We start from the raw sequence: 13318 nt of genomic DNA, 5'->3' as shown, positions 1-13318 counted from the left end.
ACAAAATCTCTTCTATTTATTATAGTTCTCTGGCAGTCTACCAGTGGATCAGCCCAAGGGTATTGAAGTTGTTAAGGATACCATACGTAAACTTCAATTTGCCCAGCAAATGAAAAAGGCCGAAACGGGAACTCAAGAGAAATTCAAAAAAGTCGAAATCACTATCAGTGTGGATGGAGTGGCTGTGCAGGAGCCTAGAACTCAGAAAATCCTACATCAATTCCCCCTGCACAATATCTCCTATTGTGCTGATGATAAGGGTGTTAAAAAGTATTTCAGTTTTATTGCCAAAACTGTCAAGACGAATAGCGAAAATATGACCAATGGTCGAGGCAGCAGCCCGGATGGCTCTACACAGTCCTCAACGGAAGAAACACATGAATGTTTTGTTTTCATTTCCAACAAATTGGCTTCCGATATTACCCTGACCATAGGTCAAGCCTTTGAATTGGCTTTTAGGTAACTACTATTTCTCGTTTTGTATATTTGTTTAATTAATTTCATTATATTTCTATTTCTAGAAAATACATTAATACTGCTGAAAAATCGGAATTAAGCAAAGCCCAACAGCAAATCACAGACTTAGAGAAAATCATTACAATTTATAAAAATCGCCTGCGTGAGTTGACTTTAAAAATTCCCAAGAATGAAATGGATACATATTTATTCCGCGAAGGCATTAAAGATATTGTAGAGGTAAATATGCCTACAACATACAATTCAACATCGGCAGATTCGACTAATTCATCGTCTGTCCTAACTAATGGTACTAATGGTCTTAGCGACAACAATGACAGAGCTTTGTTAATCGATACAAACTCCTGTAATACATCTTCGAAAATGTCCACCACATCGTCAGCATCATCGACTTCTTTCTTACCCGCTGTACCACCGCGCAACTCAATGTCAACACAATTACTCTCGAAAACCATGAACAACAATCAGAAAATGGATGAACTACTATTGAATTCGGATTCTGATAGTGATTTTGATCCACGAGCCGAAGAGTCCAATACGGATGGCAATAGCACAGGCAGTGGTGGCAAAACTATGACCAATGATTTGTTTGGCTTTGAGCCCTCAAAATCATTTGGCCAACAGTTGTTCTACAATAACAATGATAATAAATTTCTCAATAACAACAATACCAGCATCATTAGCAATAATTCAAATAACAGTTTTAGTGAATTGACCATAACGCCACCTTTGTGTAAGTAATTCTTAGATTAAAGATAAAAAAACAAATTTTTATGAAACCACTATTCGTCAGCCAAAAAGGCCTCCTCGGGATAATCATTATTTTTGTATAATTATGCTAATCACAAATATCTTAAAAATTGTATTTAAACCGTATATTTCCACTTATAGGTTTTCACTAATAATCCGTTTTTTTAGCAGTTTTATCTCAAGAAAGTGGAATTTAACTGAAAGTTTTAAAAACTATTTACGTATGTATTTAAAATCTACGGAAGTTAATGTATGTTTATAGTCCTATAGTTATTTTTTCAATACATTACAATGAAACAACTGTACGGATATAACTGTATTTTTTGGCGAAAGAGTAGAGCACATCGATTTCTTGCATAAAGTGGAAATTGAAAAATTTTGAGTTGACGCTCTTTAGAGGAACCAGTGCATATGATTTCTCTCTTTATAGTGCATATTATAAGCGCATATTTTTAATTTTTTAGTGCATGAAAATCCTTGCCTTGATTATTATTATTATGTCTTGTGGATCCTATAAGGAACAAACTTATTCCATTCAGTTCTGTTAGACGATTTATGCTTGATTTCTCTCCAACTAAGACCACTTTGCGTTATCTCGCATTCATGGACCGCCTCTTCGCGTGTTACCCATGGTTGTCCAGTCAATGGTGGTTTTTGCTTTGTCTTCTGTGGCCCTGGGCAAAGTATGACCAATCCATCGCCATTTTTGATTGAGTATTGCAATCTTTATTGGCCGTTGATTTGTTTTGATCCATAGATTTGCGTTTGATATTGTTGTTGTTGACCAGAATATCCGAAGACTCATCTCAATGCCTGCACAGCATTTATGTCACGTGGCAGCTCGTTCCACATCTCGCAGGTATATATGAGCACGGATTAGACACAGCTGTTGAACAGAAAATAACGTAAAATAAATTTTACTTTAAAAAAAGCGGGCTAAGCAAAACTTCCCAACCACTTTATTCTAAACAGGTTTTTAACAGGTATTGCATAATGAGACCGAACGTTGTCATGATGGCATATTACTGTTTTTCGGACGCTTCAAACGAATCATTTGCGTTCGGTACAGGTTCCCTGTGATGGTCTGGTCAGATTTCAGTAGCTCATAATAGATAGGACCCTTTTGCTCCCATCAAATACAGATAATTACCTTAGCGTCACGGATATTTGGCATCGGTGTCGATTCGGCTGGTTGGCCGGGCTTCACATATGATCTCTTACGCTTCAGATTATTGTAATGGATTCATTCTTTTATAGCGTTCAAGCATAATTTCGGACATGCAAAATCGTCTTTCAAGTTCTCTCGGCTGGAATCCGATTTGAAATTGCTGATTGATTAGCTCCCAATGATTGTGCATGCTCTTGTTTAGTTTTACAACAATCTTCATGGAGTAATGCCTCCAATTCTTGATCTTCAAACTTTTTTGGCTAGGCTGGGCAATCTTTGTTTTCCGTGTCAAAATCACCACTTCTAAATCGCACAAACCATCACTCACACGTTGAAAACGATTGCTTTGTTTAGCAATCGGTGTGCTTCAGCGGCAGGTTTTTTTTAAATTAAAGAAGTAAAGCGAAACTTCCCGCATATGACGCTTTGTTGGTACAAAATTCGACATTTTCGAATGTAGACATCATTAAATTCAGAATGGGCATGGTTCGAAAATCCATACTTAAAGTTATGTACATAGTAGTTGCTAATTTAGGAGAAAACTTTAGCTGGATCCGCTCCTGTACTAAGACTGAAATGTTTCAGATTTAACATTAAAAAGAAAATTAAGAGCTTAACTTCCGTATTTGGAATTTGAATTCATAAATAGTTTTAAAAAACTTTCAGTCAAATTCCACTGCTAAAAAAATAGGGTTTTTAGTGAATACCTAAAAGTAAAAATATCTCTAAAACTGACCGTACGAGTTTGAAATGTTTAACATATTTTGATCAGCGTCCCAAAATTATGTTTTTAATTTTTTTTTTTTTTTGTATAGAACTGAAACTTTTAATTATTTTTTTTTTCCAAATTTCAGTGGCTCCACCACCAAAAATGTCAGCTTCACGTCGTAGCACCTCAGTGACTACACCCACAGCTGCCATCACTAACAACAACAACAACAGCATCGTTACCAATGGCAATATGGCCGATCTGTTTGGCTCCGATCCATTTGATACGACTCCTTCAACAAATGGTACCAGTATTTTTCAAAAACAAGTTAGTAAAATATCCGTAGATGATTTCACTTTGGAAAGTTTGGATCCATTAAGAAAGTAATGCAGATTTAATGTGATCAAAAAAAAAAAAAACATAAAATAAAAGAATTGTTATATTATTTAAACAAAAGCCTAATTTCCTCTCTGTCCTTCTTTGAATCGAAATTATATATTTTAAGAATTATTTAAAAACCTAAATGAACATGTAAAACAAAATGCTTTAAACGCTACACTTTTATAACAAAAACAATTACTATTTATATATATGAAGAAAAAAAAACAATAATTAATAATGTATGTACCTAGAAACAAATAAGTTAGCTAAGAAATATATTGTGAATTATGGAAATGAATTTTGGAAAGCGGAAACAGTGAGTGTCAAGAAGCTGAAACTAATCAATATAGAAAACTGATGGGTAATATTCAATAAGAGGTCCGACTAAGGGAAATCTGGAACAAAAAATCCTTTGTGGGTTCATCGATCTTTTACATATATAAATATTTTGGATCAGGGAAAAAATAGACTACCCTTCTTTCTATTTCAATTTATAAAAAAATATATAATTTTTAGAAAGCTACATTTATGTAGGTTCCGGAAAGTTTTACAGTTTTTATAGCAAACAATGTTGTGTTTAAGAACCAATATCGTTTGGGAGTCCCTCGATCTTTAACGGTATCTTATATAAAGAATTTGAAAGAAAACTGTTGACATCAGAGAAACAGCAAATTATCCTTACTTTTTATTTCAAAGATTTTTTTTAAATAATTTGCTGAACTTCAAGTGATTTTTCCATTAGCGTGTCTTTGGAGATCATATTTTTAAGCGAGTATTTAAACATATAATGGTCTGAATGAGGTAGAACCACTGCAACTGAATAGACTACGTTTTTGTGGAAGATATTTTAAATTATTTTTACAAAAAAAGTAAAATGCCCAATAAATTATAATAATAAAATTAAACATATCCCTGTAAGCATTTCACTGGTATTCAAGTCGAAAACAATTGTTATTCAAGCTTTGAGTTCAGTGTCAAGCAATTGAATTATAGCTGTATTACACTTTATATCAATAGCATTATCCAGTGAAAAGACAACATAAATTCATGCCACATGTTTATTGTTTAAAAATAATAATTTTTTCAAATATTTTTCAAGTGTAAAACATAATCAGCCCTATTATCTGTTTTAGTGCTTATTAGGATGTATTTACCAGTAAAATAGACATAAATTAGGTCATATATATTCTAAAATTTAATAGATTAAAGTGAAATCCTTCCAGTTTTAATTTAAAAACAGTTTCGGCTGATATTTTTAAACACTTTTTATTGTTTATTTAGCCTAATTGATACGAATTTAGAAAGATTTTTGGAATGAATTGTAACTGCACTGTAAACAAAGAATTAATTCTTAATTAAATTTTTAAAATCAAATTAATTCTTTTGTACTCCAAACATATTGTCTTCATTCCTTTAAGAATTCATTCTTTATAGAGTTAATTCTTTATTGAATCATTCAATTCAAATCCATTATAAAATTGATTAATAAAATGTGTTGAATAGATCAAATTTTAAGTCAATGTTTTGTAATTCTCTTTGTAAATCATTAAAAGCAAAACACAAACAAATTGAAAGAACAAATATTTTAGTTCAATTTTGTATTAGATTTGAATTAACAAAAATTCAATTGTTCAAATGATGAATGAATTCTGTTATGAATTAATTTAATGATGAATGAATTCTATTTAATTAAAAGTCTTTAAATGAAGCTTATGAATTAGATGTTGGGAATGGATTTATGGAATTAATGGCTGACATTTATTAATTCCAAATTAAGATTTTAGTGAATTAAGCTCAAATTTAATTAATTAATTTGAAGTTCTGTCTGTAAAAGTTTGTTATATTCTTTACTTTTTAATAATGAATTCAAATTGAGATCATCACTCTAAAATCTTAATTCACAATTAAAGATATCAGTAAATCATTTAAAATCATTCTCAAAAAAATTAATTATTTAACTTCATTCGAACACTTTGATTTTAATTCTTTCATTGTTGAATTAATTCAATATTACAGATTTGAATTAAAGCGAATTCTTCATTCAGAAACACGAGTGGAAAATAATTTTAAAATTTTTGTATAAAAAAACATTCAAAAATTATATGAAAACTCAGTTATTTTCAATTTTTAAAATAAATTATCTGTCCGTGTTTCTGAATCAGGCTCTTAATGATTTTGATTAGGAAACAAAAAAGATTGACGTCTTTTTTGTTTCCTTTGTCAAACACAATCTGACAACCAAATTTGGCATTTTATGTTCGCAATAATTGCCAACGAAAAACTGTTGCCGCAATTAATGCCAGGTACTATAAAGATGCGTCTTCACTGGAGATAACATCATTTTGCCATTTGCTGCAATATATGTTAATGAATTTATTGCCAGTCTAGGCGGGGGTTATGGGGAGTTTTAATAGTTTTAAACAAAAGTAATACATCGTTTCAAGCTGAAAAACATTTGAATAGCAATGCTTATCCAAATAAATGTGTAAGGATGATATCTTCCAAACTCTATTTAAAAGCAAAATATGTTTTTCTAACACTCACTGTTAACAAAATTTTCTAAATAAATTCTTTTAAAATATGTGCATTATTTGTTATTAAATAATTTAAAAAGAAAAATATGTAAATAAAAATCAAAAATAAATAAAAATTAAAAAATGTTTTATTATTATTAGTATATTAATTTGTTTTTATATATATTTTATAAAACAACATGCAACTTCCTCTCTCAAAACAAAATAAAATGCAGCAGTAGTTGAAATATTATTTATCTATTAATGAAAGCCTAAAGAAAAATTTAAATGGAATTTAATTATTTATAATAATAGAAAAAAACAAACAAAATATAAACTGTGTATTGGAATTTAATTAAATTAAATAAACAAATATTCAAAAATTCATTAAAAACGTATTAACTTGTTTAAAACTGTAAATTAATTAATACGTAATTGAATTAATTAAATGTCATTTTAAATTGCAATTGAATTTAAATAAATATTAATGAATGCATATAATTATTATATATACATATTTATACAGATATTTATATATATTTATATATGGATATATAAAATGAAATTGAAAATTTAAACATACACCCACACACTTGATAAATATCATAATTATTATTATTATTATTATAATTTTGTTTAACTGTATAAATGTTATTTAGTTTAGTGATTTATTATTATAATTGTATATCTTTATTATTATTATTAAATATATTATATTATTATTATTATTTTTGCTTGTTTCTATATTTTTATTAATAAACAAATAAATAAAAATCCAACTAAATAAATCAATTATTTCTTTTCTTTTATTATATTATATTCAAATTATAGTTTTATTTTATTTTAATTTTTTGGTTTTGCAAAATTATCTACTACAAATACAATACGACACTTAATTTTATGTTACATATTCTTAAAAAATAATTAAACAACTTATTAATATAACACAATTTAATGAAATTTATAATAATACTATGATTATTAGCTATTACAGCCGATAACAAATTAGTTAAAAAAAATCTTAAATGAAAATGTGAAAATGTTTAATGTAAAATACAATCAATGTAAAATTTATGTTCAATACTGAATCCTGACAGTATTAAAATACTTATAATATTTGTTAAAAAAAATTATGGCTTTAGACTACAGATGGAAATTTCAGATCCGTGCAGATTTGAGTATCTGTGCCCATATAAAACCTTTTGACATCATCTGAGTTTCAATATCTTATCAAATGTCAACAACATGTACTGAATCGAATGTTATATTATTTGAACAGATCAAATATAAACAATTTTTTTATCAAAAATTATTTAGGGAATACAAATTTTTCTGAAAAATGTCGAAAAATCGATTACGTTATTCCGAAAAAAATCAAAAAAAGTTACATATGTTAAAAATAGTCGAAAATTCGAAGTTTCATAAATAGCCGAAAAGTAGAAAAGTAGACTATTCAAAAATTTTAAAAAGTCGAAAGGTCGAAGTCGACTTTTTGTTTAAACTATATAACCCTAGTGAGCAATTGTCAATAGTTCTTAATGGCTCTAAATATAAAAAATATACCTCCGAATATTGAAAATTCCATATTTTAAAAATTAACGCCTTTAACGAATCCTAACGAAATTATTTCTAAATCGATTTAAAATTTTTAAATGAATATGAGCAAATTCGTTTTTTTTTTAATTGATGAAAGACTCGAAAGATTAATTCATAATTAAATTTTCAAAATCAAATTAAATATATTCTCTTAACAATTCCATTAAAGCAATCAGCGTGAATTAATTCGATATCTTAATTCCTTAGTATTCCAAACATATTGACTTCATTTCTTTAAGAATTCATTCTTTATAGAGTTAATTCTTTATTGAATCACTCATGTTTTCTTTAATTCATGTATTGAATAAATCAAATTTTAAGTCAATATTTTGTAATTCACTTTGTAAATCATTAAAAGCAAAACACAAACAAATTGAAAGAAGAACAAATATTTTAGTTCAATTTTGTATTAGATTTGAATTAACAAAAATTTAATCAATCAATTATGTTAAGAATTAATTCCATTACAAATTAATTCAACGATTAATGAACAAAAGCCTTTGAATGAAGCTAAAGAATTAAATTTTTGAAATGAAATGGCTGACATTTTTTAATTCCAAATTAAGATTTTAGTGAATTAAGCTCAAGTTGAATTAATTAATTCGAAGCTCTGAAGCCATTGTACAGTGCTTAACATATTTTAAATGATTTTGGAGACAAATTCAATAAAATCAATAAATTTTAAGATTGTAGTGAAAATCTAAAAATTTTCAGAACTATAATAAAAATAATAGTTCAGAACGAATGAGAATTTTTGATTTGTTTTCTATATTTCACAATTTTGGCGTCAATTAATTAAGAATATAGATTTGAAATGACTATCATTTGTAAACATGTTGTTAAAGGCCGACTTATTTTTTGATCAACTCGATTTAAAATAAAAATTTCTTTGAAAATTTCTAAAATAACTTACTGATCAACTTTCAATTTGTTGATCGCTTGGAATGTTTGGTGTTTCATTTACATATGCTTGAATTTTGATCCTGATCTTGTATCGGGATTTGTAGACATTTCATTAGCTGTTCATTTTGCAATTTCGTTTATTCCGATAGTACTTTTCGACTACTTGCAGCCCTTGTCTTCATCATGACTGGTTGGATGAAATAACAAAAACGTCAACTGTGCCCATTAAGGCCCTTCCCATCTATTTCGCTCTGCTAGCCGCCAACACTGGGCAGTCGCAAAGCACTGTTTTGTCCCAACATTGCCTAAAGTAAATTGGTGGTATCTAAGATCTATGAATAAAAACAATGTTCTTCGCAAAATTGTGTGTCGTAGATTTCTCTTTAACCTTAGAAGTTTCAATTAATATTTCTTTTTCTTGAAACAATGGATCAGTTGAGTGAAGTTATTACGCGATTTGTAGCTTCTACAATTTGTGCATTTTTTGTTTTTATTCAGCGTCATATATTTGAAACCATAAGTTATGGACTTAACTTTCTATTCGTCCGTGTGGAAGTCAACATGATTTTGTTTGAATAAACTTGGTTCTAATGGAAATCTAATCATTGAATGTCTTCTATCCCGGAAATATTTACTAAGCTATGTCAGATTTGAAGTTACACCAGAGGTGAAATCCCTTACGACTGTCCGAAAGCTGAACAATTTTTAATAGATTTTTTTAAATTAATTTCTTTTAATCATAAAATATTTACTAAAGCATAACCGATTTGAGCTAATCCTTTTGCGCCTTAAATACAAATATATAAATTCGGCTAAAAAAAGTAAATCTCTAAAAATGTTTAAATCCATGGTAGGCGTTCATATTGTTCAGGTTACGATGATTTTCGTCAAACAACCCGAATGTGAACAAAAGAGCGTAATAGAGCGTAAAAATACACACAATTCATTCAGTTTCTTGGTGTTGTTGTGGATATTTTATTTTTTACCCAAAAGAGCACACAAATTAAATGCCTCTTTTTGCCTACCAATGGTTTAAATTATTATAAAATTTAATTAGTATTATGTGTATTATATGAATATGTAATTAAAAACTTATGCTTGAAATGAACTGTCAATATTTATCCTAATTTAGTGTTTAAAATGTTTTTTACGGCCTTATTAAACTACATACCATTTAAATTTTAATATTTAATTGTAACTTATGATTTTTTTGTTTTTTAAAATAAAAATAATAAATATTTTTGTGCCGTTTTCAATATGTGTGTCTATTACATACGAGTGAGTGTATATTTCGAAGGACCACTTCAGTTGCTGTTGCTTTTGGATTGATTGATTTCAAGTTTGATTACTAAATTGTACTGAATGTGCCGGTTGTTATTGTTGCTGTTGATTGTGATTATGATGATGCTGATGATGTTGCTGTTGCCGATTCCTTTAAAATCCTTTTAACGTTGTTAAACTCTCAATGTGTCAATGCTGCTGTTGCGATGATGGTGGTAGTATTTTTCATAGAAAATCATTGAAGCGCTTCGGTGCTGAAGCATTCATTTGACGAGAACTCATATCGGAACTCTAGAATTTTATAAATTTACAAAAAAATATATATGATTAAATAAATGTGTTGGTTGTATAGTTGGTGAATAGATTTAAAACAAGTGCATGATGATTTCATGATTTTATAATTTAAACACAAAAATGCACAGTAAGTAATGGGCTTGACATATATGTATTGACATAAATTTGAATTTCTAACAAAAAATATCTTAAAACAAGTAAGAGAGCTATATTCGGCTGTGGCGAATCTTATATACCCTTCACCAAATTATACTTCAAAATAAATACTTTAAATATTTTTAGGTAAACAAAATTGATTTCTTCAAATTTTGGAAAAAAAAAATTTTCGAATTGATTTTTTAAAATTTTTTAAATTAAAATTTTTTTCTAAATTTAAATTTTTTTTTTAAAATTTTTTTTTAATATTAATCGAAAAAACATTTCGTAAAAAAACTTTTGGTGAAAAATAAAAATTCGGGTTAACAAATATTTTTTCCGATTTTGACCCATTGTAGGTCCAATTTTCTATGGTCTTATATACGTCGTTGCAAAGGTCTTTGAAATATCTATCATTAGATATCCATATTGTCTATATTAATGACTTAGTAATCCAGATATAGGTCAAAAATCGAGGTTGTCCTGGTTTTTTCAGTCATATCTCAGCCATTTGTGGACCGATTTTCTCGATTTTAAATAGCAACCGAGCCGGAAGAATTCCGGAGATATTGATGTATGAATCGTGTATGTAAGTTATTTGGGGGCTTCGGAAAGTTGATTTCAACAGACAGACAGACGGACATGGCTTAATCAACTCCGCTATCTATAAGGATCCAGAATATATATACTTTATAGGGTCGGAAAATTATATTGTAGAAATTACAAACGGAATGACAAACTTATATATAATCTTCTCACGAAGTTGAAGGGTATAACAAGTAAGTATAGTCGGTCAAGCCCGACCATATGATACCCTACATCAAGAATATGATTATAAACAGTTTTCTTTTAAAATTTTTATGGGAGCTATGACTAATTAAGGTGGCATGTCTTCTGTGTATATGAAACTTATTTCCCAGCAAAAACTTCGCTTACAAAGCTACAAGTAACAACACAATTCAACACAATTGTGTTGAATTTTATTTGAATACCAAAATTTTTAAGAGATTTATGCCAGTTAAAGTGATTTTCAGAAGTGAGCCTTATATGGGTGCTATGGCTTATTATGGACCGATCGTCTCAAAATTTGGTAATGCGAGTTCTGCTTATATAAAACTTATTTATGCTGAATATGATTTGGATATCTATATAACTAAGATATTTATGAAAGCTTGACTATTTTCAGATAGAGCAATCGTAAGGGGGCTAAGAGAAATAATGGGCTGATTCTTACCAAATTCAATAGGCTTTGATTTGATCTAATTGTCTTTGAAATTGCGACCTGTAGTTTGATTACAAGGTTTACATGGACAGACGGACGGACATCGCTTAATCGACTCAGAAAGTGATCCTGAGCAGATTGATATACTTTAAGGTGAGTATATTGGGACAATATTTTGGTGCGTTACAAACATCAGCCAATATAACCTCTTCACTATGGTGGTGTGGTGTATAAATATGGTTGCAAAGAAAAATCCTTATTGATGTACAAATAAGAGATTACGTCAGATATTACAAATAAGACTGGCAACCGAGGCTTAATATACTGCAATAGATTATATTTCCCCTGAATGAAAACTTTACAAAATAAGTCAACAAAAATCTGATCCACTAATTATGCAGGCCTGTCACACATTTTGATCGGAATTGTTTCTATTCCGTAGTTTTTATTCCGATTGATTTTGTTTTAGGTTCTTCAGATTCCGTGTAATTTTTCATTTCCAAAAATATTTAATAATTCTGTATTATAGATTTTAATTTAACAGTGTTTATACCCTACACCCCCATAGTGGGGAGGGTATTATGCGTTTGTGCAGATGTTTGTAACACCGAAAAATATTAGTCTACCGATCGACTTAGAATCACTTGCTGAGTCGATTCAACGATGTCCGTCCGTCTGGTTGGCTGGCTGGATGTCCATGTAAACCTTGTGCGCAGAGTACATGTCGCAATTTTGAAGATATTTCGATCACATTTGGTACATGTTATTCATTCGGCCCAAGAACCAAGCCTATTGATACTGTCTGAAATCGGGACATTATTTCACCTAGCCCCCATACAAATGTCCTTCCGAAATTGGAATTTATCGGTCATAAATGTTTAATTTATAAATGTATCTCCACAAATTTCGATCTAAATAAATTTTACATATACAAAATTCATGGCACCAAATTTTGTTACGATCGGTCCATAATTAGTCATAGCTCCCATATAACCCACTTGCGAAAATCACTAAAAAATATAAATTATTGAAATTTTAAAAGAAAAATGTTTTTGCTATTTTACTTAGTGTAGGGTATTATATGGTCGGGCTTGACAGACCATACTTTCTTACTTGTTTTTATATTAAAACAAAAGTTAAGTTTTAGGTACATAAATTGATTAAAAATGTTAGATAAACCAATAATTACAAACAAATATCAATTTCACTTTGAAAACTGAAAGTGGTTTCATTCCGAAAGAAATTTTCGTTTTATTTTTTCTGAAGAACCGAAATACGGAATTAATTCCACTTTCGATCGGAATGGAATTTTGTGACAGGCCTGATAGATTCATTATTGAAATCCAGAAAGCAGTAATGATAACAGTACAACGCATTTGAGGGTACCCTCTAGAATTAAAGATTAGGTGAAGACGATCCCAGAAATGTGAACATTACTTTGTTGCCACGCCCCAGAATATTTACTGTGTCGTCATATTAAGCACGATCATTATACATATATCACATGTCTTTGTTTATGTTTTAATAACTATATTTCTCTCTTTGGTTGTTATTGAATCCGACGTCGAATTGTAGAAAGTGGGACCATTCCACTCTAATGTTTGGTATCGGGAAAGTTCTTTCAAAATCACCACCACACAGTAGCTATAATTTGTCCAATTTTCAATGGCTATGCCACATAGATCAGGCGGAATTTCATATAGGTTTATTAGACTTCTGAAAACTCTTCCAGTAAAAGGTATGGCTGAGCCAAATCGCACGATCATTGTGGTCACTTCCGCGCGAGATAAGCATACTCTCAAATCGATCAGAGCGCTGTCCTGCTGCATTGGCTGTTTTATTTTTCAATGATGCAATATTACTGCATTTATTATTAATAACTCAATCTT

The 13318-nt window shown here is 29.5% G+C and overlaps 2 protein-coding genes across 2 annotated transcripts in view; one reads left to right on the top strand and one right to left on the bottom strand.

The window, feature by feature from the left end:
* ced-6 (PTB domain-containing adapter protein ced-6) overlaps positions 1-4797 on the top strand; it is a 36670-nt gene extending 31873 nt beyond the window's left edge. Inside the window, exons 4-6 of the mRNA XM_065511109.1 lie at positions 26-459; positions 522-1210; positions 3250-4797. Of these exons, the coding sequence (XP_065367181.1) occupies positions 26-459; positions 522-1210; positions 3250-3491 (1365 nt within the window). The 3' untranslated portion in view covers positions 3492-4797. The remainder of the gene's footprint in view (positions 1-25; positions 460-521; positions 1211-3249) is intronic.
* A 1993-nt stretch (positions 4798-6790) lies between these two features.
* Positions 6791-13318, bottom strand: part of Pdk (pyruvate dehydrogenase kinase) — a 38082-nt gene continuing 31554 nt past the window's right edge. The window contains exon 7 of the mRNA XM_065514580.1: positions 6791-10069. Within this exon, the coding sequence (XP_065370652.1) occupies positions 10004-10069 (66 nt within the window). The 3' untranslated portion in view covers positions 6791-10003. The remainder of the gene's footprint in view (positions 10070-13318) is intronic.

This window comes from Calliphora vicina, chromosome 5, assembly GCF_958450345.1.
Source record: "Calliphora vicina chromosome 5, idCalVici1.1, whole genome shotgun sequence".
In the NCBI taxonomy this organism is placed as follows: domain Eukaryota; kingdom Metazoa; phylum Arthropoda; class Insecta; order Diptera; family Calliphoridae; genus Calliphora; species Calliphora vicina.
Note: the sequence above shows the minus strand (reverse complement) of the source record. Positions and strands in the feature narration are given on the sequence as shown.